Genomic DNA, 19,801 nt, shown 5'->3' with positions numbered 1-19,801 from the left:
AATCTGGTCAAGCCCTAAAATCCACACTCCTGCAGTTTCCCCTGGCCCGTTGCTGCCCCGGTGCGCTCGGCAGAGAAACACCTTGTGATTTGATAGCGTGCAAAAACAGTTGATGGAAACCGTCTTAGACCACCCAATGGGAGCTGTCCAGCTGCTGAAAGGGTGAGTGGGCAGAAGAGGTGGAATTCCGCCATCGGGCAGGCCTGCACCGAAACCCTGGTCGCTATTGCAATCATTCTGCGGCAGAGCGTGGCCTTCTGATAACTGTGCGGACTGTATAATAAAAAAGCTGGGTGGCCATGGGGTTCAGGAATTGCCGCCTCTTGGCTGATGCAGGGCCCGCAGCCTTGCAGCGATGGAGGACAACGAAGCCGGGCCAGCAATACTGTGGAATACACGATGATGAGAGCCAAGCCGCTGCCGATGGTGTTGGGGAGCGAAGTCGGTCTCACAAAGGCGCGAAAGGGTGGGCTGTTGTCAGCGTTGTGAGGGCTGCGAGCGCAAAGTTGACGACATCGATCCGTGCCATTGGATACGAAGCCATGCATGATGACGCTTTAGCACATGGACCGAGCGTCTTTACACTTCACAGTATTTCTCCAACTCCACCCCAAAGAAGAAGCGCTTCATCGTGGGTTTTATCGCCGGAGGCACTGACTGTGAGGAAGGGAACAAGAAGCAGATACTCCGGTTCCGAGCTCCTTCAAGTTCGTTGCGTCCAAGGCAGGCTCTTTTGTGGGTGACTTGTTGTTCGCCGTTGTGCTCGTAAGCGCGAATCCACCGTCACAAGAAACCGGCCCGCGACAACTGCAACCTGGCTTGCGCGCTGGCCGCTGTGAGTGGCGGCTCAACGGCCAAAAGACACTGCATTGCATCTGCAAGCCCCATCGTGCCTTGAAATCCCAACTAACCCTTTCGAAATGGTGTACGGAGGTGCACAGTGCAAACATTTCTGTGCATGTGCTTTCACCTCTAGTCGACAAATAGTCAGACTGCATACTCGAGACCCAGAGCCCTTTCCACCCACTGCAAAGGACAATTGGCACCCACTGTTGTGCCACTTGCTTCCCGTTGCTTTGCTCTGTTACAAGGCAAGCATGGCCCAAAACCAGGCGCCGTGAGTCTTGGTGTCGGAGTGGGCGTGGGGAAATTTGGATCAAGTGATTTGGCTTCCACATCAACCACCCTTCCGCCCGGCCGCTGGAGGATGATAACCGTCTCATGCCTCATGCGCCGCCGACTACCAGACCCTGCATAGTGACTAAAAAGCGAACCGCATGAGCTTGTGACATTATTGTGATCATTATTTCGTGCCCGCCGTTCTCTGGTATCCTGCGAATAGGGAAACCCTTTTTCGGCCGGTCAGTACAGTAGGTGTGTGACTTTGAACTTTCCGGTAGGATGGCTCGCTTGGCACATTATCGGTATCAGGAGAATTGTCGACCGTCATTCCCTCCAGAGAGCGACCAAAACCTGACGTACGGCATGAACGAAACCCAAGGATCTGAGCGAGACGAGCGAGACGAACGCCTGCCCAGGTGTACCACGTTGTTCACCCTCAGCGTTTCGCCGCACTGTGAAGAGAATCATTGACGGCATGGCTTCGATATTTTGTATGCTGGTCAAGCTGCTAAAGAGTCGAAATCGATGGCACCTTACAGGCGGCCTCCATCCATAATCTCGTAAAAAAACGTGGACGCTCCGTAGACTCTCCGTTGCTGTTGCTGTGCCGCGATTTCTCCGTTTCTGATTTCGCAAGCTGCAAGGTCTCATTCCTTCTCTCTCTACCATATCCAACAATCGTTGTACGTGCAGATGAGGACGTTCCGGTCAATTCTGCATGATATAAGCTCGAAATCACCCAATATCATGCCCATATGAGCGACGCTGATTTGCTGCATGAAGTGAAATGCATGCAGCACATGGAGCCGGATCCTTGTATTTGTCCAGATAATCCGCCCAGCGCGCCATCATCGTAGATCCAATCGACATTGCGTCTGATCATGAAAAGTCCCCGAACGAGCAAGTTACGCTTTGGGAATCAGAATCCAATATCGTGTCGTGTCTTGCTGGCACTTGGCGGTGACCGATAGTCACAATTGCAGAGGCGGCATAGGGATGCATCCGCAAGACGAATTGCGCAGCTGCTGCATGCACAAATTCACGTCTGTCACACTGCCTTTCGCCCTGCCATTCGAAAGCAGGCACCATGAGTCGCATCCAGGGGCGTTGCGCTAAGCTGCGGGAGCTAGCTAACCGTGCCAATAAAATGAGGCTTCTGGTCGCCGACCTCTCCCCCCTCCCATGACCACACCCCAACCATAAAGGGACTTCAACCAGTCCACGAAGCATGAGCCACAATAATGTTGTGGACGTATCCTCAAGAATGTCGTGGTACGGCCGCCGAGGGTAAGTCGCATTGGTCCAGAAGGTAATAAAATGCAAACTGCGGTGAAGAACCAGCTGATTTCGTTTCGCCCCTTCCCGGTACGGTGGTATTCCAGCTCGACGTTGCAAACTTTCCTGAGCGTCTTCGGAGCCCAATTTTGACGGATTGGAAGTCTGCAGTGCGGATGGTTATTCACGTGCTCCAGGCGTGGACTACCTGCCGCATGACTGCAAGAATCTTCCACCCTTCAATGTCATGCTCAGTGCCAATAATGCGCTGTTTTCTGTTGATGAAGCAGACCCGGACATGGGTTGGTATGGCTGCGGTGAACTCTTCGTGGGGCTTCACAAACCCTCGGGCTCGGACTGATGCATCGACTTCTCCCCAGACTGGTGGCCATTGCCATCCTTCCCTTCCAAGGTTCGTACAAAATACATCCTAGGGTCCCATGATGGCGGTGGTTGAAATCATCTCATGAAAGCTTGCTTCATTACCGTCAACTGGGGCATCCGTGCGCATCCGTGCTGGTGGCCGAGTTCAGCCGTCTCGGCGGGTTGCTGAGCCATTGTTTCAGATTAGGCAGGGAACCCAATTCTTGGAAAGATTTACCGTGGATATCGCGGCTTCGTCGGGCAGTTGGAGGAGCCGTTCATGGCCCGTGCGCCAAACTCAGAGATGAACAGATTCCATTTTTCGAACAGAGGTAAACTTGTCCGACAGCAGGTCAAGGAATTGTGCTCCTGCCAGGTCGCTGTTATCCCATCTCCCGAGTGGAGGCAAAATTCCCGAATTGGTCAATGCAGAAAGGAAAAGCAGCCAGCAAGAGCGCGTGCTGAGTTCGTCGGAGCGGTTTCAATCCCGAGGAGATATCGAGACGGAGACGTGACTAAGGGGTTCGCAACCATGCTCCTGGGCTGTCCCGTCCCATATTCGCCCTGGGTAGCAAACTCTGAAATCGCAGCCAATTCTCACTACTAGGCCCGTACGAGGCAGCTGGGACGGAATCAGGTGAGCCGCACCTGTGACTGCCAACTTGCTGGTCCCTTGAAAAGCGAGTGTGTACGCCGGAAATGTCCAAGAGTGGAATATCCTCCGGCAGCGTGGTGTTGCCCGATTTCCAGATCAACTTTGCCGTGGGCCATCTTCTCAACTCATCGTGACCCGCGCCTCTCTTCTTCTTCTCATACTGCGAAAGTAATTCTGTGACTGAAATGGTCGCTGAAATCGTCATCTGCGGAAGCTCTCTTTGGGGTGTTGGTGTATCCTTCAATGCATTCAATGTATGTTGTATCGGCTTCATTTTCCGGCTTCGATATCCAAGCCGTGAGGTGGATATCAGAAGGAGCGACCATTTTAGAATGCAATTGGGAACTGCAAGACGCCGATGCCTTCGGTGTAGAAACGTTGATCGCGGAGCTCCAACGGACTTGAGACATCGGAATACAATCGATCAAGAGTGGGAACAATAGACCCGCAGAACTCGTCCATCTGGTACAGGCGTTAGTATAGCATGCAAATCGCCTCTCACTTCCCATCACACCCCAATTCCTTCTCTTACTGAAGATGGTACTTTTCCAGTGAGCACCGTCCACTGTGAGTGGGAATTGCTACAATGGACACATTGGATCCCTCGGGATGGACTCGGCTCAGTTCCACACCGGCAGGAGTATGGTTTGGGTGCACCGTTCGTTCCGGCCCTCCGCATTCACGCCAACATCATTTTTCGACGACACTATGCCATTTCCTCATTCCAATTCTCTCAAAACCCCACATCATGATGGGCACGTTCAAGCCTCTTTCCAATTACGCGGACCATCCCCTCGATGAGAATCCTCCTTTTGCCTTCCTTCTCTTTCGTTTGGCTCAACGAGCTTGTCCCACCGTACGGCCTTTTGCCGGAAGTCTAGCGTTTTCAAACTCCATTCTGGGTCCAGAGATGCCTTGAAACTAGGAGAGAAGACTCCCGGGATTGCTTGAGAAAGAAGAGCCTGTCCTGAAGCATATGGTCATACTCCTAGCCGCCTGGGAAGCGTGGAAGTCATGGGAATGTTCCACTATGGCGAAAGATCGGAGAGATCGGGCCATTGGTCTCAGGTACCCTTCTTTTCAGCTCTTCAATCATGCTGCAATCTTGCTGATTATGGGTAAGGAAACGCCTGTCAGCCTCATTCGTAGGGACAAGTAACGGCCGTGATGCAAGAAGTCCGATCTGGTCGCTGCATCCCAGAATTCCTATCGGCTGTCATCGTGGGCCATATTCTCCTCTGAATTGAGACTTTTGCTGTGACCGCTCCGTTTGTTTCATGGACAGAGAATCGTCGGGGATATCGTTCGTTTTATCGAACCTCGAAAGGTGGCGTGAGATTTCAGTCAGACCCCTGTCGCTACTTCCGCATTGAGCAGTGTCGATATCGCAACACGAACCACCGAGTCACCATATCGTAGAAGTTCACGGAAAGACGGTGGAGGGCAGAGGTTGAGAAGAATAGAAGAGACTTTAAGGAAAAGGAACCAAGGTTTCGTGCAGGGCGGATCAGCGTTTATGAACGGTAGTGATAGACGGGCGATGGGCATCTAGAACCCGATGGCTGCATCCTTGCAACATGGGAGTTGGGATCCGTTTCAGGTTTTGGATGTGAGATGCGCGGCTCCAGCCTCCAAGAAAGCAGTGAAACAAGGTGGGGGTGTGACCACATCTTTGGGATAGAAAGAAATCGGAAATGAACTTTATTCTGTGAGAGCCTGAGGGTGGTCGTTGCGATTGAGTTAATAGAAGCTTGCAGTTGGTCGGTTGAGGTGGGAGGCTCTACTTAGCTGCACGTGCGTTCTTGGCGTCTTCGAGATCATTGATCAGCATGGATATCGAACAACTGGCCGCTCGACGTCAATCGCAAATCCGCAGTTCAGCACTACCTTCGCTTTCCCCTAGCCAATTCTGCCCTCAAGAATCCGGTCTCTAGCAGCGCATCATCTACCTTCTTGAGAATGGTCTTCTTCGGTCTCGGTGGTCTTCTTTATGGTACGTTGGCAGCTCTGAAGCCTGCCTACACTCCATGGTTGGAATGCTCCTACAAGCATCCATCATCCCGATAACCTCTCTTCCCCTCCTGCATGATCACCACTAGCCTCTGCCACCCTCACATCAACCCCAAGCTTCACTAACAACCTTCTTCAGTGTCCATCCTCCTCATCAACGCCATCGCCGTTCTTTCCGAGGACCGCTTCCTTGCCCGCATCGGCTGGACCTCCTCCGCAGCCGCAGACCCCGGCTTTGGCGCCCCGCGGGACGATGCGAGTGTAAAGGCGAGATTGGTGCAATTTGTTTCTAGTGTGCGAACGTTGATGCGGAGTAAGTCTCCCTCCTTTGGTTGCATAAGAGAGGCGTGGATGGAAGGCGGAGAGAGCAGAAGAGAGGAACAACGGGGGAGCGTGGAAAGGACAGGAGAGTTGAAAGCGGGTGGAGGCGGGAGGAGGCTGATCAGCAGAAAAGTGAAGAGGAGATGCGCAGAAAACAGCTTGGCAGACGCGGACTTGTGAACGACATGCTGATCATTACCACCAGTACCGCTCATGTTCATCAACACCATCTTAATTGTTTACCTCCTCGTCCTTGGATGAGTCGATAATGGACGAGGAACAAGATATATATTTTGGACGACGCACAAATTCACTCAAGAACCACGAGACACAAGCGCCTGGGGATGAGAACCCGGTGAGAGAGACATCCGCGGTGCAAGGCAGGAAGAGCAACGATGATGCGTGGAGGGGAGCAGCGACACCCGAGCCTGGAGGATCAATGCGTGGCGATTCGAGGGATATGGGGTGGCCACATCATTGAGATACTGGCCTAGAGACTGTATTGTATCGGCTCACTGCAACAAGCCGTCGGATGCACGCATCCTATCTCATTGGGCATGAGATGAGAATCCGTGGTGGAACTTGTGCCACATTGGCGCCGCAACAATTGCCGTCTGAATTATAACTATCTGCAGCTCCCCACACGACTCAGACTGTCGATTGCATTATGATTGTACATGTGTTTATGAACATCTCCAAAGCGCAAAAGAACTTCGTAACTTCATGGCCTTGGCCTTGCATTAATATGGAGACCAGGCATATTTCGTGTAGAAGCAAAACTCTCGGTGTAGCCATCACCGTCACCAAATTCTTAGTGTGCAACCCTATACGTCAGGGTTGTCTTCGGCGCATGCCTATTTCTTCACTTCACACCTAGAAGAATTCCTACTATAGTCTCATGAGGGACAGTACTACTTTCTATCCATGTACTCTTCTCTTCTTCGAAAACATCACATGTGCGCTCCAAAGTTCATTCGAATTCAGACACTAGAGAATGAAGTGTTTTATCTTCAAAGTACTGTTCGTGTGACCTTCATGTGGCCGCGTGGTGGGTGACAATGTGCAATAATGACCCATTGCCGGAGTTGACCTCCTTTTCCTAAACAAAGTTTGACATTCTTAGAGAATCACTTTCCACTCCCCTTATGTTCTCGTGAAAGAGAGGAGAATTAGGAAAGGTGGGGTTCGCCGTTTTGCCTGCTATATAGATTGCGTAATGGGCCGAAGCGGCCACAGGCTCACTTCGATTAGGGAGAGTGACGTTTCACTGTTCACAGTTTTCGGTAGTGAAGAAATCTTACTTCTTTCAGCTGCAGGGTTTGTGAGAGCCACTGGTGTCGCCAATGTGTGTGTTCGGCTGCAGTGATCCGATGCTACCTTAAGGTACGACATTCGGTCTGAAAAGCAATACTTTGAGAGCAAGGTTGTAGGTCAGAAATCAGTAGCATTTCTCTCTACCTCTTCTCTGTACATAGCTACAGCTACTATTGGCCAACTCACACAGATAATCTTCCCTCCCTTTCACTCATTAACTTTGTTCTTCAAAATTCAATTCGTTGAAGCCTTGACGCCAATATCATTAGCATGGCGTCATATGTCCTCCTTATATTGGTTCTAGGTCTTAGCCGGCTTTTATATAAGGCTTACAGCTTCCTGTTAACTGCTCTCTCGCTTTGTTCTTCACATTTTGAATTCCTCACTTCTAAAACCCCAACCGCACAGTGCGCATGTTGTCAAAAGCCTCCAGCGGCACTGATGTGGCATACTACGCCAGGCCGCCCCTTCGATAGGCGTTTTCTTGATTTCAAGATGCCGTTCATCATCACTAAATGATTCAACCGTTTTGAGTGGGCTCATGTTCTGCAAGTTATTTGAAAAAGCCAGCGAGCGCCCTTAAAAGAGCGAAGTTGCGAAATTAGGATATAAAACCCTTTCCCGCTGCTAAGCATTCGGCCTCTGCACTTCAGGCTCTTAGAAGCTTCAACTGTGTATATTCACATCGATGTTCTTAAAACGATGACTTCGAGATTGTATGTGCTCTTTCTCTCCTACAGGAACATTGTGACTCTTATTTCCCCGTCAGCTCGGGATAGCGCTGATGATGATTGCAACCACTATTGTCTCCAAATTAATGTCTTTTGATCCTCGCTTGTGTAGGTGTGGGCTTTGCCAGTCCCCAGAGGGGTATATAATACTCGTTCACCTGCTCTGTTCTCTTCTTACTACACCCCTCCGTGGAGGAGATTCTAAAGGAAGTCGAGAAATGGCCATGGAGTCGTGCCCCGAGGTCCACTCCAGTCATCATACGGACCAAGCATTGTTGGGTTTTGCTCCTATCTGTGTAATCATGGTGATGATGACATTTACCGTCATTCGTAGATCCGCTGCGGAGTAAATGAACAGATTTCCTGTCAGTACAACCTTCTTCCAACATGCGTCTGGGTTCACTTCTATTCGATGAAGCAATGGGCTTGATTGAACCTCTATTTTAGTGGTCTAGCTTTGTTTGGTCGCCACGGGAGCGTAGAGATAATACTACTGGTAAGCCTCGTCATTGCTGACATACTGAAACGATATATAATGCACAGATTGCGTCGTTAGGGGACTTGATTTCTATATTATCTTGACACTTCTGTGAATTGGTTTCAATAAAAACGTGCGCCAAAGGCTCGCATGTTGTAGAAAAAGGGAAAGATTGTATACAGAGTGCTGAGCACGCTATGTGAATTTTGGAGTAACACGTTGTCTTTTAGTCGAAGCCACACATCGGTAATAATGATGATAATGGTGATGATAATGATACAGTGATGAAGGTCCTAGGTGACTAGCGGAATATATAAACCTCGCAAGTCTCTAGGTAACTTGCTTCTCTACCGTACATTCAAATTGACCTCCATAAAATGTTCCCAACGGCCAAAATTCAACCCAATGGTGTTGACCTCCCATTTGTGCTCGCCGACCGTGCAGTATCCATTTTCATTTGGCCAGTAGGGCGATACTGGAAAATAGCGTACTGAATTTTAATCCATCCCCAAGGGTTAAAGTCAAGCTCAAACATAACGCAGTGTTATCATAAGCGCGCTCCTCCTTCCAAAACTCTACGATCACTCATCCGCATACATCAAACATCGAAAAATTGGAAATTGGCTGGTGATGTTCTCTTAAAAAGAGTCTTGTGCATATCATATGGGTCAGCCACCCAGTAAAATTTCTCAGGAAACGCCGGCGGAACACGACATCGAAAATGGTACCCATATCCTTATCATCATTTGACTTCCATATTGTGACTGTTGAACCATGATCAAGTGATACCACGTCGTATGTCATGCTATAAAAACCCGCATCCCCGTTGCTATCTCTCTTTCTCTACGATTACCTTTCGCTAGTCATCAGAATGAAAAATCAGTGTCTGGAATGATGTTCCAAAAATTCCCCAGCGGACGCCGCATGTTTAGCGTTGCTCTGGAAAGTCGCGAGTCCAAAAGATATACATGCGATGAAGCATACTCAAAAAAGCTGATCCGTTGCATGTATGGCGGCTGTGACGATGATAACGAATTACATGAGTTGTACGACTGCTCAACTCCGTCTCTAAAATGAAGACACATTGCCTACTAATTAATAATATTACCCCATCTGTCGACAGAGGCGGAGGTTTCATCAGGGCGTCCGTTGGTGATGGCCACCATCACCATTGGGTGCCTCCCAAATTCAACATCGGCTAGATACATAGGACAGTGAGGCCCCATAGCTTTAAAAGACATCGCAGTTGGTTGCGATCTAATTTCCAGAGTGGTTTTGCCTCATACCGGCGTCAGCCGCGTGGCCATGGAAGTTATGTTAGTTGCGGCACAGCACATAGCCACATCCACAAGCAGAGAAGAATCCTTCATAGATGTCGTACTCAAGCATTTGCAGAGTACAAAGACGTAGTTTTACATGTCAAATGCCGTATCTGCCAAGCAGTCTTCGAAATGACATATTCCCAAACAGCCGTGATCGTACGTTCATACCCTCATCCACCAATAGTACCCACTCACACCTATCTAGATCGGCGGCTCCATTTCCGGCCTCCTCCACGGCATCCTCCTAAAACACCATGGCTTCAATGTCACCATCTTAGAGAAAGACACCTCACCCATCTGCCGAGGTTATGACGCAGGCGTCAAGGAAGGTCTCGATATGCTTGCTTTCCTCGATAAATGCGATCAAGTGAAGCATCCCCAAACCATCAGCTGCTTGACTCCTAGGACAATCAACCAGGAGGGAAAGGCAAGCTGGTCTGCTGGGAAGGCCTATAGAGACGACGAGCTGGGGGCTTCTCGTCAGTATTCTGCGAGCGAATTTCGACGGGATGACGAGTAAGGCGGTGCCGGAGGTCCCTCCCCAAAGTAGCAGGAGTAGTGGAAGTGCCCTCTTCAAGAACGGAGCACTGGTCACGGACCTTAAAGACTTGGGGGACGAGGTGATTGTTCAATATACCGATCTGATGAGCGAGAGGGAAGCAGCTCTGACGGTAGATATTGTTATTGTAGCGGATGGGTCTAATTCTCCACTGCGCCAGAGATTGATGCCGGAAGTCAAGCGTCAGTATGCTGGCTATGTGGCATGGCGAGGAACCGTGGCGGAGAACATGGTCGACGACGATTGGATTTGGTACAACCATCCCCGAGAACTCTTCAGAGTATGTCGAAGTCAGGACTGACATAGATGGAAAACTTGCACAACGGTACCGTACCACGTTGTCTCCTGCGGTCGGAAGTCTGGGAAAAGCGAAAAGCGATTGCAACTGCAACGTTACCGGAAGGTATAGCGGATATCATCCAGAAGAGTTCAGCACCTTTCGTGACCGAGATTTACGATGCGGCTTCTTCAAATGCCCTCTTTTTCGGCGGTAAGGTTTTCATTGTCGGGGATGCGTTCATGCCATTGCGGCCCAATGTCGGGATGGGTGCGAATCAGGCTGCATATCACTGCCTTCTCTTTGAGAAAGTTCTGGAGAGAAAGATGACTCGTGAAAGGTGGAATATCGAGATGCTGAAGTACAGCCACTCACAGCGCCGGTTTGCGGTCACGGTCAGCTCGTATGGAGTGGGTAGTAAGTTGCGGACTTTGTGGAATGGCTGTATCTGGATCTTTTTCCTTCTATGCCAGAAGGTAGGGGTTGCCTATTGAAGGTGGAGTTGAAGTTGCTAGAATTGAGGTGGCGAGGTTGTTCGAAGTTACTCTTCAATCGTCGCGATCTGTGATGTGCAAAAGCAAATGCATTGCTGACAGTTCCACCATGATCCCATTCGTGATTTAGAAGACGTGCCGTGTGCGGCCAAGGGAAAGGTGGTGTTGAAAGCGCTCCGATACGCTGCGCATGGGATTCGAATTTTAAGAACTCGCATACCACCAGTTTGCGCTTATGGTACATACGGCCCGAGCATACTCCCATGTCGCGGTAGTGTGAGCCGGTTAGGCCGAAAGGAATAGCAATTTGGCCCAGGAGCGACTCCTATGGTATCGAGCCGATGCTACTCATTGCATACACCCATGGGCGCGCAGTTTCCATTTAGGGACTGACCTAACAATGCTGGTTAGCTTATGTCTCATGATAACACCCAGGCAAGCCTACTTCCGTATCGCAACTGATGTGAAATCCTCCCGACAAAGCATGCCCAACTCGCGTTACTTCCTGAGATCCGCTGTTCGACGGCAGGAGAGTCTCGGATCAGGATTCTGACGGATCGGCTCTCGAGTGTCGCCTAGGAAATGCGCCGCCAGGCACTTTTTCAGGCCAGCCATTGAGATCGGTGGAGAGGGATCAAGCTATTGTGGTTCCTTTCATCCCTACACAGAGTGGGGGGACAGCCAGATTCCGTCTCTAGCGAAGATTCTCAGAACTCCTCCCATACGTAATCTTCCCACGTTTACTCGGCTGACTCTCCGAATCATCATCATCCGCTGCCTTCTTCTTCTTCTTATTAACGCTGCCCATCCCAACCGTTAGCGGATTCGTCGCAGACATGCTATTCTCCCTCGTCGGAAACGATGACGCGGGCGTTGTTGCAGTGGAGGGAGTCGTTTGCGGAGTTCCGTTTAAGGAGTCCTATCACAAGCAATCAGCCCGTGGAACTTCTCCGTGAAACATCATGCAGGCGTCATACCTTCAAGCTCATCGAACTACGACTGAAAATCCTATCATGGTCACTGATGACGGCTTTCCGACGCGTCGCCGTACCCTGCCCGCTTGCATTCGTCGTTGCCGTCGTGCCTTTGATGTAGTTGTCGAAGCCTTTGATGATGTTGCCTGCTGCTGTCTCTTCGAGGTAGGCGGTTTCGCGCGCGAGGATGGTTTCCTCGATTTGTGCCTGCGCGTGATGTAAGTGAATGTGACTTCAGCAGGACTGATGGCCGGAAATACGCACCAGAGCTGCATCTATTTGCCTCTTCTTATGTAGGGATTCGCGGAGGTCGCGCCGGAGTTTCTCGTAGTACGGCAGACCGCGCGATGCATCTGGAGCCGCACTGTTGACTCCGTTGGAAGGGGGGATATTTTCCGTCATATTAATCTATTCGTCGGTTGTGGTGTGGTATAGGTCTTCCTCCGTATACGTTCGTAGTTTGTTCGTGTCGGTTTGTTGCTGGACGTGAAGTCGCACATCGGCGGTAGGAACTCCACCAAAGCTCTGACCACCCTACTTCCGCGCTAGCGAGGTCTTGGCATCCAGGACCGCATCTGGCAACTTGCTCGAGCGACCTCTTTCATATCACCCACGGCCAACCTGCAAAGGAGCATCTCCAGTTCTCCAACTCCTGCCCGATCGCTTGACCTCAACTCGCCAGGTCCCAAGTGTGCGCCACCGCTTCTCTCACTTCCCGCACGTCAACACATCAAACCGTGTAAAACCGAACCGACCACCTCTCTCTCTCTCTCCGCCATGGACGCCAAAGAAGTCCTCCTCCGCGGCAAAGCCATCAGCAAAGCCGTCGCCGAAGACGAACCCGCCTCCTCGCTCCTCAAACTCCTCTCGGACCTGAAAGATGGCGTGCGCCCCACCGAGGAACTGCTCCGCGGCACCAAAATCGGCATGATTGTGAATCGCCTAGGCAAGCACCGGGACCCCGCGGTCCGCGACCTGGCCAACACGATGGTGACGAAGTGGAAAGAGGAGGTGAATCGGGCGAAGAGGAAGGCGGCGGTTTCGGGTACGGGGGCGTCAGGCGCGGGGACTCCGAAGCCCGTTGCCAGCGCGGCGTCGTCGAGTGCGCCTCCGTCGGGAACGGCGTCGCCCGCGCCGGGCGCGAAGAGGAAGCATCATGTGGATCCTGCGAAGAGGAATGACCAGACGGACGGTGTCAAGTGGCAGGTGTATGGCATACAAGCGCGCGATGGATGCATCAAGCTCATGTACAATGGCTTGGCGTTCATGTCTGAGGATCGTGAGTGTAGCCTTCTTGCCTACCAAACCTTAACGAGAAACTAATATGATCGTAAAAAGTGCCCGACGAGATCCTCACGGTAGCCAAGGAGGTGGAATACGCCGCCTGGGCAAATGCCGGCTCCGAAGACAACGCCGCCTACCGCGCAAAAATCCGGTCTCTCTTCCAGAACCTCAAAAACAAATCTAACCAGCAACTCCGTCGGCGCGTACTCTCTGGCGACATCCCGCCCAACCGCTTTGTGACGATGACCCACGACGAGATGAAGTCCGACTCGCGGCGCAAGGAAGACGAGCGTCTGGAGAAGGAGAACATGAACGAGGCTATGGTCGCACAGGTAGAAAAGAGCATCTCCAAGGAATTCGAGTGCGGAAAGTGCAAGCAGAAGAAGGTCAGCTATAGCCAGGCCCAGACGAGAAGTGCCGACGAACCGATGACGACCTTCTGCGAGTGCATGAACTGCGGCAATCGGTGGAAGTTCTCCTGAGTATGGAGTTAACTTGGGAGCACGCTTCTTCTACTGTACTTTTCGGCTTTATTTTTTTCGTTGGCGGAGAGCGGTAGGCGTTCATTTGGGCATAAAAGGCGTAGATGGGGTAGGGGACTCTGGCGCGGACTGGGTCCGCTCGATTTTCCCTTTTTTGACAGGCGGGCAGAGATGAATCCTTTTTTGAAGGCTTCGTGGGGCTGACTGCGTATTCTTTTTCATGATAGAGTGAATTGGGTCTGCCTGGGCTCATCATCCTCGGCCTGTGCCTAGGCTCTTTGACGGGCGGCGGTTGGTCTGCCGGCCTAATAGCAGCGTTTATCAGAATTCCAATTGCTGTTGATTTGGATATGTTGTGCTCGATGTGAAATATTCGCGAAACCTTTTGTACTTTGAAATATATCAGAGCGGGACCTCCCACTGTAGACCTCACTTCCAATTAAGTCTGGTCCACGACGACTTTTGATTACATCTAGCGGAATAACACCCTTCCATTCATTGCTCTCACGCTCGTCCATATCTCTCCCGTACGCCCTTCACAGTCCTACATGACCAACGCTTCGAATAAGTGAAAGCCCAGGACAAAAGACGCGTACGACCCCCAAAACACCAGGGTATGCAGAAAGAACGAAAACCACACTCCATCATCTCCATACCACAATACTCGCACACATAAATAACAAAAAAAGATCCCACCAACCCCAAAAACCAAAACGCCAAAACAATCCCATCACCCGTCCCCCGCCCGCTACCGAAGCGCCTAACCTCTCCTCAACCTCTTCCCACCCCCAACCTCAATCGCCGTCCTCCCCTCATACAACGCGACATCCCCATCCGGCGGAGGATTCTTCTCAACAAACTCCTTCCTGATCCTCTCCGCCTCTCTATCCCACCGCTCCACACTCTCCTTGAACTGTTTCGCCATGGCTGCTGCATCTTCTTTGGCCATACTCGTCTGCTCTAGATAGGGCTTCTTCACCTCCTCGCTCGCAGTGCGCCACTTCAGACCTATGGCGCTGCGAATCTCGGTCTTGCTGGCCTTGGCGTTGGGGTCGCCGGTTGCGGCTTGTCGCTTCTGGTCGCACTCTTCCTTACAGGCGTACCAGTTATCCTTTGTGAAGAGGAGGAAAGGGTTCACGCCGGTGCTACGACCGGGCTTGATGGGGCGTTCGCCAATCTCGTTAAGGATGGCCCCGATGATGCTGGCTTCGTACGCTTCGTCCCGGCCGGGCTTGCGGGCGGCATTGCGGCCGCCATCTTGGGAAGAAGAAGGGGGTGTAGAGTCCGTGGAGTCGAGCTTGTGTTTGGCGGCAAGGGTGATGGGGGTGGAGGAACGGTCAGTTTTGATGGGTTTCTTTTCGACCTTTTCGACTAGAGGGGTGGGAACTTCGATGGGGCCGATCATACTTTCGACGACTTCTGCTGCTGCGCGGAGGCCGGAGAGGTATGCGCCGTGGACAGTTGCTGGGTGTGTACCGCACGTCGCCTCGCCTGCGAAGTGTAGAAGTCCATGGGGCTTAGCCATGACATCGTAGTCGCCTGCCAGTGTAGTTGGTCCGACATAAGAATAGCTGCCGCGGGCATAGGGATCTTTGCTCCACCGAGTAACAATGGTCTCGGAGGGCAGCGGGACGGGCTTGGGTGAGAACATCTTGGTCAAACGAGAGGTGACCTCCTGAACCAGGTGTTCATCGGTACTCGCTTCAGCATAGTGTGCTGCATCGCCTGCCATGAGGGCTACGAGCGTCGGCCGACCGCTTGTTTTGATACAGTTCCAGAAGAGGTAGAATCTTCCTCTGCGCGAGGCATAATCCTTCGTGTCGAGACTGTCTTGACGCTCAGCTTCATTTAGCAGGCCGAACATGTCTCGATGTGGCTCCCAGAAGGCTTCCTCGTAGACTAATATGACCTATTCCTTGTCAGCAAGCTATGATCGAGCAAGCTGAAAACAGTCAAACCTTGTTGAGCAGCCCAAAACCCATGCGCTCGATGACCTCGTTTTTCCAGCTAGGTAATGGCGGATTGAATGAAATAGCTCCCGATTTGAGCACACCAAGGGGTGTCGTCAAAACCACCTCATCTGCCTCGAATACCTCGCCATTATGACATGCCACTTTCACTGCCTTGCCGACGACGCTCTCCCGCATATTATAATGTATAGATTTCACCGCTGAGTTGAATCGTACATCCAGCTTGGTCGGACAATGCCATAGTCCGCGAGGCACTTGCTGGTAACCGCCAATAATCTGCGTATGTTCGCCTTCAAATTCGTTACCGATATCCTGATCCCAGCCACTAAGACTTAGCTGGTTCACACTGACGGCATTCGCGTACTCCAGATTCGCATGGTGCCAGTTAAGGAGGCGGAGGTCTTTAGGGGAGAGGTTGATAAGGTCTTGATACTGCCTAATGCCCTCATCCATGGTAGGTCCAAGAGTTGGATGCTTTACCGATCTCGCTATCGTATCCAGCTCTAGTGTTTGTGATGATGATGCTTCTGGTTTGAGCGTCCAGCCCATCCTTCGTACAGCCTCCGCTGCAGGTATATCGGCATCAAAGCCTGCGGTAAGCTGGTATGCGCGCCCTGCAAGCTTCTCCACCCCTGATGACGGCTTCTCCTCAGTTGTTGATGCCGTTGTATTCGCATGAGCCGGAAGCGGCGCACTGGACTGTTCCAGCTCTGCAACGGTTGGTCCCCCTGTATCGCTCGGCTCCCGTCCGAACAATATCATATTACGATCGCCTTCAACGGTTCGGAAAGTGGCCGGCTTATTCCTGTACACGCTCACACGTTCCAACACATCATTGTATAGCTTTTCCACAAGCAGATCTTGACTCCTTTCCACAATTGTGCCGTCATGATCATACAATATGGTGTTGTCGCGAAGAGCATGATAAGGAATACCTAGTTGTCCGCGGATGAGCGCATTCATGGGGTTCCCGCGCTCGAAACCCGTCACGATTTGGGCGCCCATCTCGGCTGTACATCGATGTCCTCGTGGAAGGGTAGAATTTTGTTGATTTCGAAGTGGATGGGAGTACACTCTACCACCGATTCGGCGCCGAGCCTCCAACACGATGACTTTAGGCGGAAGTTCCCCTTCATCAGCCCAGCGGTCGCCAAGCTGTGAAAATAGACCCTCCACATGCCTCGCGCATCCAAGACCAGCCATTCCAGCCCCGATTACCAGCACCGTCTTCTGTGAGCCCGCTTTCGCTTTGGAACGCGGGTTTGGGCCTGCAGTATTCGGGACTTCGACGCAACCAAAATTTATGTAGCCATTCCTGAGAAGCCAGTTGTATGCCACGAGGGCAAGGCCAAAATATCGCTTGTCCCTTGCACACCCTGCCGCTTCTTCTGGGGTAACGGCTACCAAAGGATTTCGCGTCCATAATCGAAGTATGGCGTTCCTTATGTTCAAATAGATCGTAACTTGTGCATGAGTGACGTGGTTTCTGAGAAGTTTGTACTCCTCGGGATGAAGTGCGAAAGGGTTCAGACGGGAGCTCTCCGCACCCAAAATACCCTGTCTCGCAAATTCAGGCCATGACATTTCTGCCGGAATAGATGAATTCGCCCTGAACTCGGGGGCTTTCCTCATAGAGGCGGGCTTTGTAGATTGGCGGGCAGTAGGGGGTGTGTGGGAGTGCGCCCCTTGATCAGTTGGAGAGACCATCGAGCTCTCCTTTAGGGAAGGTTGTACTTCTGATGCTGGGTTCGGTGGAATTGCGTGCTCTTTGTTTGAGGTTGGTAATACTGTAGTAGGTGAGATGGTAGTTGTCTTGGCAGGGTGAAGAGGCGAACGGTTGTCATTTGAGATGTGCGCTCCATACGAGTTTCCTGGAAGGTTCGATGGAATTTGAAAGGTCGGATGTGCGGTGTGTGAAATATGCAATGGAGAAGGCGCATAACTGCGGTCCTGCCCATTCACATATCCACTTGATATCGACCCATCACGATCTTCTCTGCCACTTAGGTGGCTATCATTCCCCTCGGAACCATCTCGTGTGTACCCGTACTGGCTCGACGATGTGGTTGATTCATTGTATGGTCCATATACCATCCTATTAAGCCCAGTGATCGGAATCATATCGGGAGCTGGGACTTTCAGATGTGTATGTGCGCTCTCGTGCGACATTGGGATTGATAGAACATCGTCCTTCGCCTGTCCAAAGCCAAATGTATTATCATCGAATGAATCGGCGTCGGCGGTGGCAGCGAAGGTTGAGTACATGATGGATGGTCCTGTTGAAGGATGGCATTGACCACCTGATGCGACTCGAAAGAGCGCTAAGGAGTACGATAGACCATTCGGCGGGGTCGACAGAAATCAACGAAGGGGGGATAAATCAGCACCAGAAATCGACGCATGGGAGGATTTGATATCTGATGGTTGATGCTGCGATGGTCGGATAATTGGTCCTCTCCAGGGCGAACATTCGAAGAAGGTGGGATCCTCGACGGACCATTCCGTTTCCGTACAGGCGGCTGGTCTGAGCAATCCTTGACATCTATCAACTGTACACCACACCATAGCCTTCGAGAGACCTCAATCTTGCAGACTTTGCTATCGGACGCTCTGTGTGGTCCCAAAATTCCCTGAAGATGTATTAGAATGCAGCAATCTGTGTAAAGACGATGGTGGATACTTCCTCGTCATTGGAAAGTGTACAGATCAGGGACTCCACTGATGAAGAGGACGACGCAGTGATGCTGTAGGAAGGGATGAATTCCACTCAAGCATAAAGACGTAAGCCGGTAAGTCAGATACTATACCGCCCAGCGGTAGTGGCTCCTTAGTTAACTGGGTTACAGACTATGTGCGTTTTAGAACAACCCCGTACGTTCCCGTCATCGATCTGTGCCGATGAACAACCATCTCCCACGCTTCGCTTATCCATGAACCAGCCTAGTAACGATGATATAGAATAATGCACAACCAAGTGCTTAACAAGCTGAACTTTGTATCGTCATCGTAATTGGGATGGGGTATATACTGCTGCGTATCGCCCAAAATACAAATCCAACCAACTCCAAACATGCACAATCAACTCTTCTTCTGCCTCTCCATCGCAGCATGCCTATTCTTATACTCCCTCGGACTCTCCACCTTCTTCTCCTTCTCCCCCCTCAACCTCCCCAAAAGCCCCGGCTTCGTCCACATCCCCACCTTCTCCGCCCGCGCCTTCTCCTCCGCATCCCGATACCGCTGTTCGAAATCCCCATACTCCGACCCTGTCTTTGCTTCATAGACAGTTGCGAGGCCGCACTTTAGCATCTCGAGCCCCACGTCACGTTTCAAGAACCATCTCCGCACGTACACTTGCGCGACGACGCGGTCGTATTGGTCGCGGCGGAATATGCGAGCTCGCACTCGCCGGTTGAGGATATAGCCTGTGAGCCAGTCAAGGGCTTCTTTGGAGAAGGGTTGGGCTTCTCGGCCCCAATGGGCGAGCTCTGGGGCGTCGATACCGGCGATTCGGATATGGATCTGGCGGGTTGAGTCAGTTGATGCTTCCAAGAAACACACATGCCAATAAGTAGAGATATTCCAATGTACTCATCGGAACCCAATGTATACAGTTGCCTATATTTCATTGAAAAGAACCGAGGCACCTCCAAATGAACACAGAAAAGCACAAACCAAACATACCGTATTCCCCGCCAGCGCCTCCTTACTTGTCGGCACCCTCTTCCACGGCAGCCATCCCCACCCGGCCAACCGTCCTCCCGGCGTGTGGAACATGCGAAAGTTATCCGCATCGCCCACACTCGTGACTTTGCCAAATAAACTCTTACTTCGGAAATAACCAGGCTTGATATGATTCACGCTCGGTATGCGTCTCAAGTACGACTTATATAGCCGTACTGCGGAGATGGTCGTCAAGGTGAAGACAAGCGTGGGGAGGAGCGTGCCGGGGTCCCTGAGGGTCGGCCATGACCAGTTGGCTGGGTGTGCCTGCTCGGTCCAGGAGAGGGCACGATGAGACGACGTGGTGTTGCTCGTCGGCTTGTCATTGTTGTCGTCGCCAGGCCGCGGCCATCGCATTGTTGTCTGCGAACGGCCGGGGGCGTGTGGTCGTGGTGGTGGAACATCCGTCGTCCTGTCTGCTGGCCCGGTGCCATGCATTGCGGAGCT

The 19,801-nt window shown here is 51.6% G+C and overlaps 8 protein-coding genes across 8 annotated transcripts; 3 read left to right on the top strand and 5 right to left on the bottom strand.

The window, feature by feature from the left end:
* Positions 1-301: 301 nt before the first annotated feature.
* On the bottom strand, positions 302-1,335 carry EI97DRAFT_245693 (uncharacterized protein). The gene has a single exon (XM_033794094.1). It carries the CDS (start codon positions 1,221-1,223, stop codon positions 639-641), a length of 585 nt encoding a protein of 194 aa, XP_033655662.1. The 5' UTR covers positions 1,224-1,335; the 3' UTR covers positions 302-638.
* Positions 1,336-1,896: 561 nt separating this feature from the next.
* On the bottom strand, positions 1,897-2,463 carry EI97DRAFT_245695 (uncharacterized protein). The gene has a single exon (XM_033794095.1). It carries the CDS (start codon positions 2,350-2,352, stop codon positions 2,002-2,004), a length of 351 nt encoding a protein of 116 aa, XP_033655661.1. The 5' UTR covers positions 2,353-2,463; the 3' UTR covers positions 1,897-2,001.
* A 2,767-nt stretch (positions 2,464-5,230) lies between these two features.
* EI97DRAFT_245700 (protein transport protein YOS1) lies at positions 5,231-6,210 on the top strand. The gene is made up of 3 exons (XM_033794096.1): positions 5,231-5,408; positions 5,565-5,738; positions 5,952-6,210. The coding sequence occupies exons 1-3, from the start codon at positions 5,375-5,377 to the stop codon at positions 6,005-6,007; spliced, it is 264 nt and encodes an 87-aa protein (XP_033655660.1). The 5' UTR covers positions 5,231-5,374; the 3' UTR covers positions 6,008-6,210.
* A 3,510-nt stretch (positions 6,211-9,720) lies between these two features.
* Positions 9,721-10,111, top strand: EI97DRAFT_440639 (uncharacterized protein; the record flags this gene model as incomplete). Its single annotated transcript, XM_033799648.1, has 2 exons — positions 9,721-9,747; positions 9,797-10,111. The coding sequence occupies 2 exons, from the start codon at positions 9,721-9,723 to the stop codon at positions 10,109-10,111; spliced, it is 342 nt and encodes a 113-aa protein (XP_033655659.1).
* Positions 10,112-11,615: 1,504 nt separating this feature from the next.
* On the bottom strand, positions 11,616-12,297 carry EI97DRAFT_372773 (NuA4-domain-containing protein; the record flags this gene model as incomplete). The annotated part of the gene is made up of 3 exons (XM_033795370.1): positions 11,616-11,840; positions 11,899-12,102; positions 12,160-12,297. The coding sequence occupies 3 exons, from the start codon at positions 12,295-12,297 to the stop codon at positions 11,616-11,618; spliced, it is 567 nt and encodes a 188-aa protein (XP_033655658.1).
* A 211-nt stretch (positions 12,298-12,508) lies between these two features.
* Positions 12,509-14,000, top strand: EI97DRAFT_394221 (transcription elongation factor). The gene is made up of 2 exons (XM_033796294.1): positions 12,509-13,174; positions 13,234-14,000. Exons 1-2 carry the CDS (start codon positions 12,673-12,675, stop codon positions 13,659-13,661), a joined length of 930 nt encoding a protein of 309 aa, XP_033655657.1. The 5' UTR covers positions 12,509-12,672; the 3' UTR covers positions 13,662-14,000.
* Positions 14,001-14,108: 108 nt separating this feature from the next.
* On the bottom strand, positions 14,109-18,215 carry EI97DRAFT_414363 (uncharacterized protein). The gene is made up of 2 exons (XM_033796826.1): positions 15,620-18,215; positions 14,109-15,570 (listed from the first exon to the last, which is right to left on the bottom strand). The coding sequence occupies exons 1-2, from the start codon at positions 17,894-17,896 to the stop codon at positions 14,422-14,424; spliced, it is 3,426 nt and encodes a 1,141-aa protein (XP_033655656.1). The 5' UTR covers positions 17,897-18,215; the 3' UTR covers positions 14,109-14,421.
* Positions 18,216-18,335: 120 nt separating this feature from the next.
* On the bottom strand, positions 18,336-19,784 carry EI97DRAFT_431379 (SNase-domain-containing protein). The gene is made up of 3 exons (XM_033797920.1): positions 19,317-19,784; positions 18,478-19,154; positions 18,336-18,420 (listed from the first exon to the last, which is right to left on the bottom strand). The coding sequence occupies exons 1-2, from the start codon at positions 19,709-19,711 to the stop codon at positions 18,710-18,712; spliced, it is 840 nt and encodes a 279-aa protein (XP_033655655.1). The 5' UTR covers positions 19,712-19,784; the 3' UTR covers positions 18,336-18,420; positions 18,478-18,709.
* Between the last annotated feature and the right edge of the window lie 17 nt (positions 19,785-19,801).

This window comes from Westerdykella ornata (genome assembly GCF_010094085.1).
Source record: "Westerdykella ornata strain CBS 379.55 unplaced genomic scaffold EI97scaffold_5, whole genome shotgun sequence".
NCBI classification, from domain to species: Eukaryota; Fungi; Ascomycota; class Dothideomycetes; order Pleosporales; family Sporormiaceae; genus Westerdykella; species Westerdykella ornata.
Note: the sequence above shows the minus strand (reverse complement) of the source record. Positions and strands in the feature narration are given on the sequence as shown.

What these genes read in the sequence shown, in the direction of transcription:
- EI97DRAFT_394221 (XM_033796294.1), top strand. Translation starts at nt 12,673, where the DNA reads ATGGACGCCAAAGAAGTCCTCCTCCGCGGCAAAGCCATCAGCAAAGCC. An exon ending in GGCGTTCATGTCTGAGGATC is followed by an intron (nt 13,175 to 13,233) that starts GTGAGTGTAGCC and finishes GATCGTAAAAAG; the next exon opens with TGCCCGACGAGATCCTCACG.
- EI97DRAFT_414363 (XM_033796826.1), bottom strand. Translation starts at nt 17,896, where the DNA reads ATGTACTCAACCTTCGCTGCCACCGCCGACGCCGATTCATTCGATGAT. An exon ending in GTTTTGGGCTGCTCAACAAG is followed by an intron (nt 15,571 to 15,619) that starts GTTTGACTGTTT and finishes GACAAGGAATAG; the next exon opens with GTCATATTAGTCTACGAGGA.
- EI97DRAFT_431379 (XM_033797920.1), bottom strand. Translation starts at nt 19,711, where the DNA reads ATGCGATGGCCGCGGCCTGGCGACGACAACAATGACAAGCCGACGAGC. An exon ending in GAGGCGCTGGCGGGGAATAC is followed by an intron (nt 19,155 to 19,316) that starts GGTATGTTTGGT and finishes CTCAACCCGCCA; the next exon opens with GATCCATATCCGAATCGCCG.
- EI97DRAFT_245693 (XM_033794094.1), bottom strand. Translation starts at nt 1,223, where the DNA reads ATGAGACGGTTATCATCCTCCAGCGGCCGGGCGGAAGGGTGGTTGATG.
- EI97DRAFT_245695 (XM_033794095.1), bottom strand. Translation starts at nt 2,352, where the DNA reads ATGCTTCGTGGACTGGTTGAAGTCCCTTTATGGTTGGGGTGTGGTCAT.
- EI97DRAFT_245700 (XM_033794096.1), top strand. Translation starts at nt 5,375, where the DNA reads ATGGTCTTCTTCGGTCTCGGTGGTCTTCTTTATG. An exon ending in TCTCGGTGGTCTTCTTTATG is followed by an intron (nt 5,409 to 5,564) that starts GTACGTTGGCAG and finishes AACCTTCTTCAG; the next exon opens with TGTCCATCCTCCTCATCAAC. An exon ending in TGTGCGAACGTTGATGCGGA is followed by an intron (nt 5,739 to 5,951) that starts GTAAGTCTCCCT and finishes CATTACCACCAG; the next exon opens with TACCGCTCATGTTCATCAAC.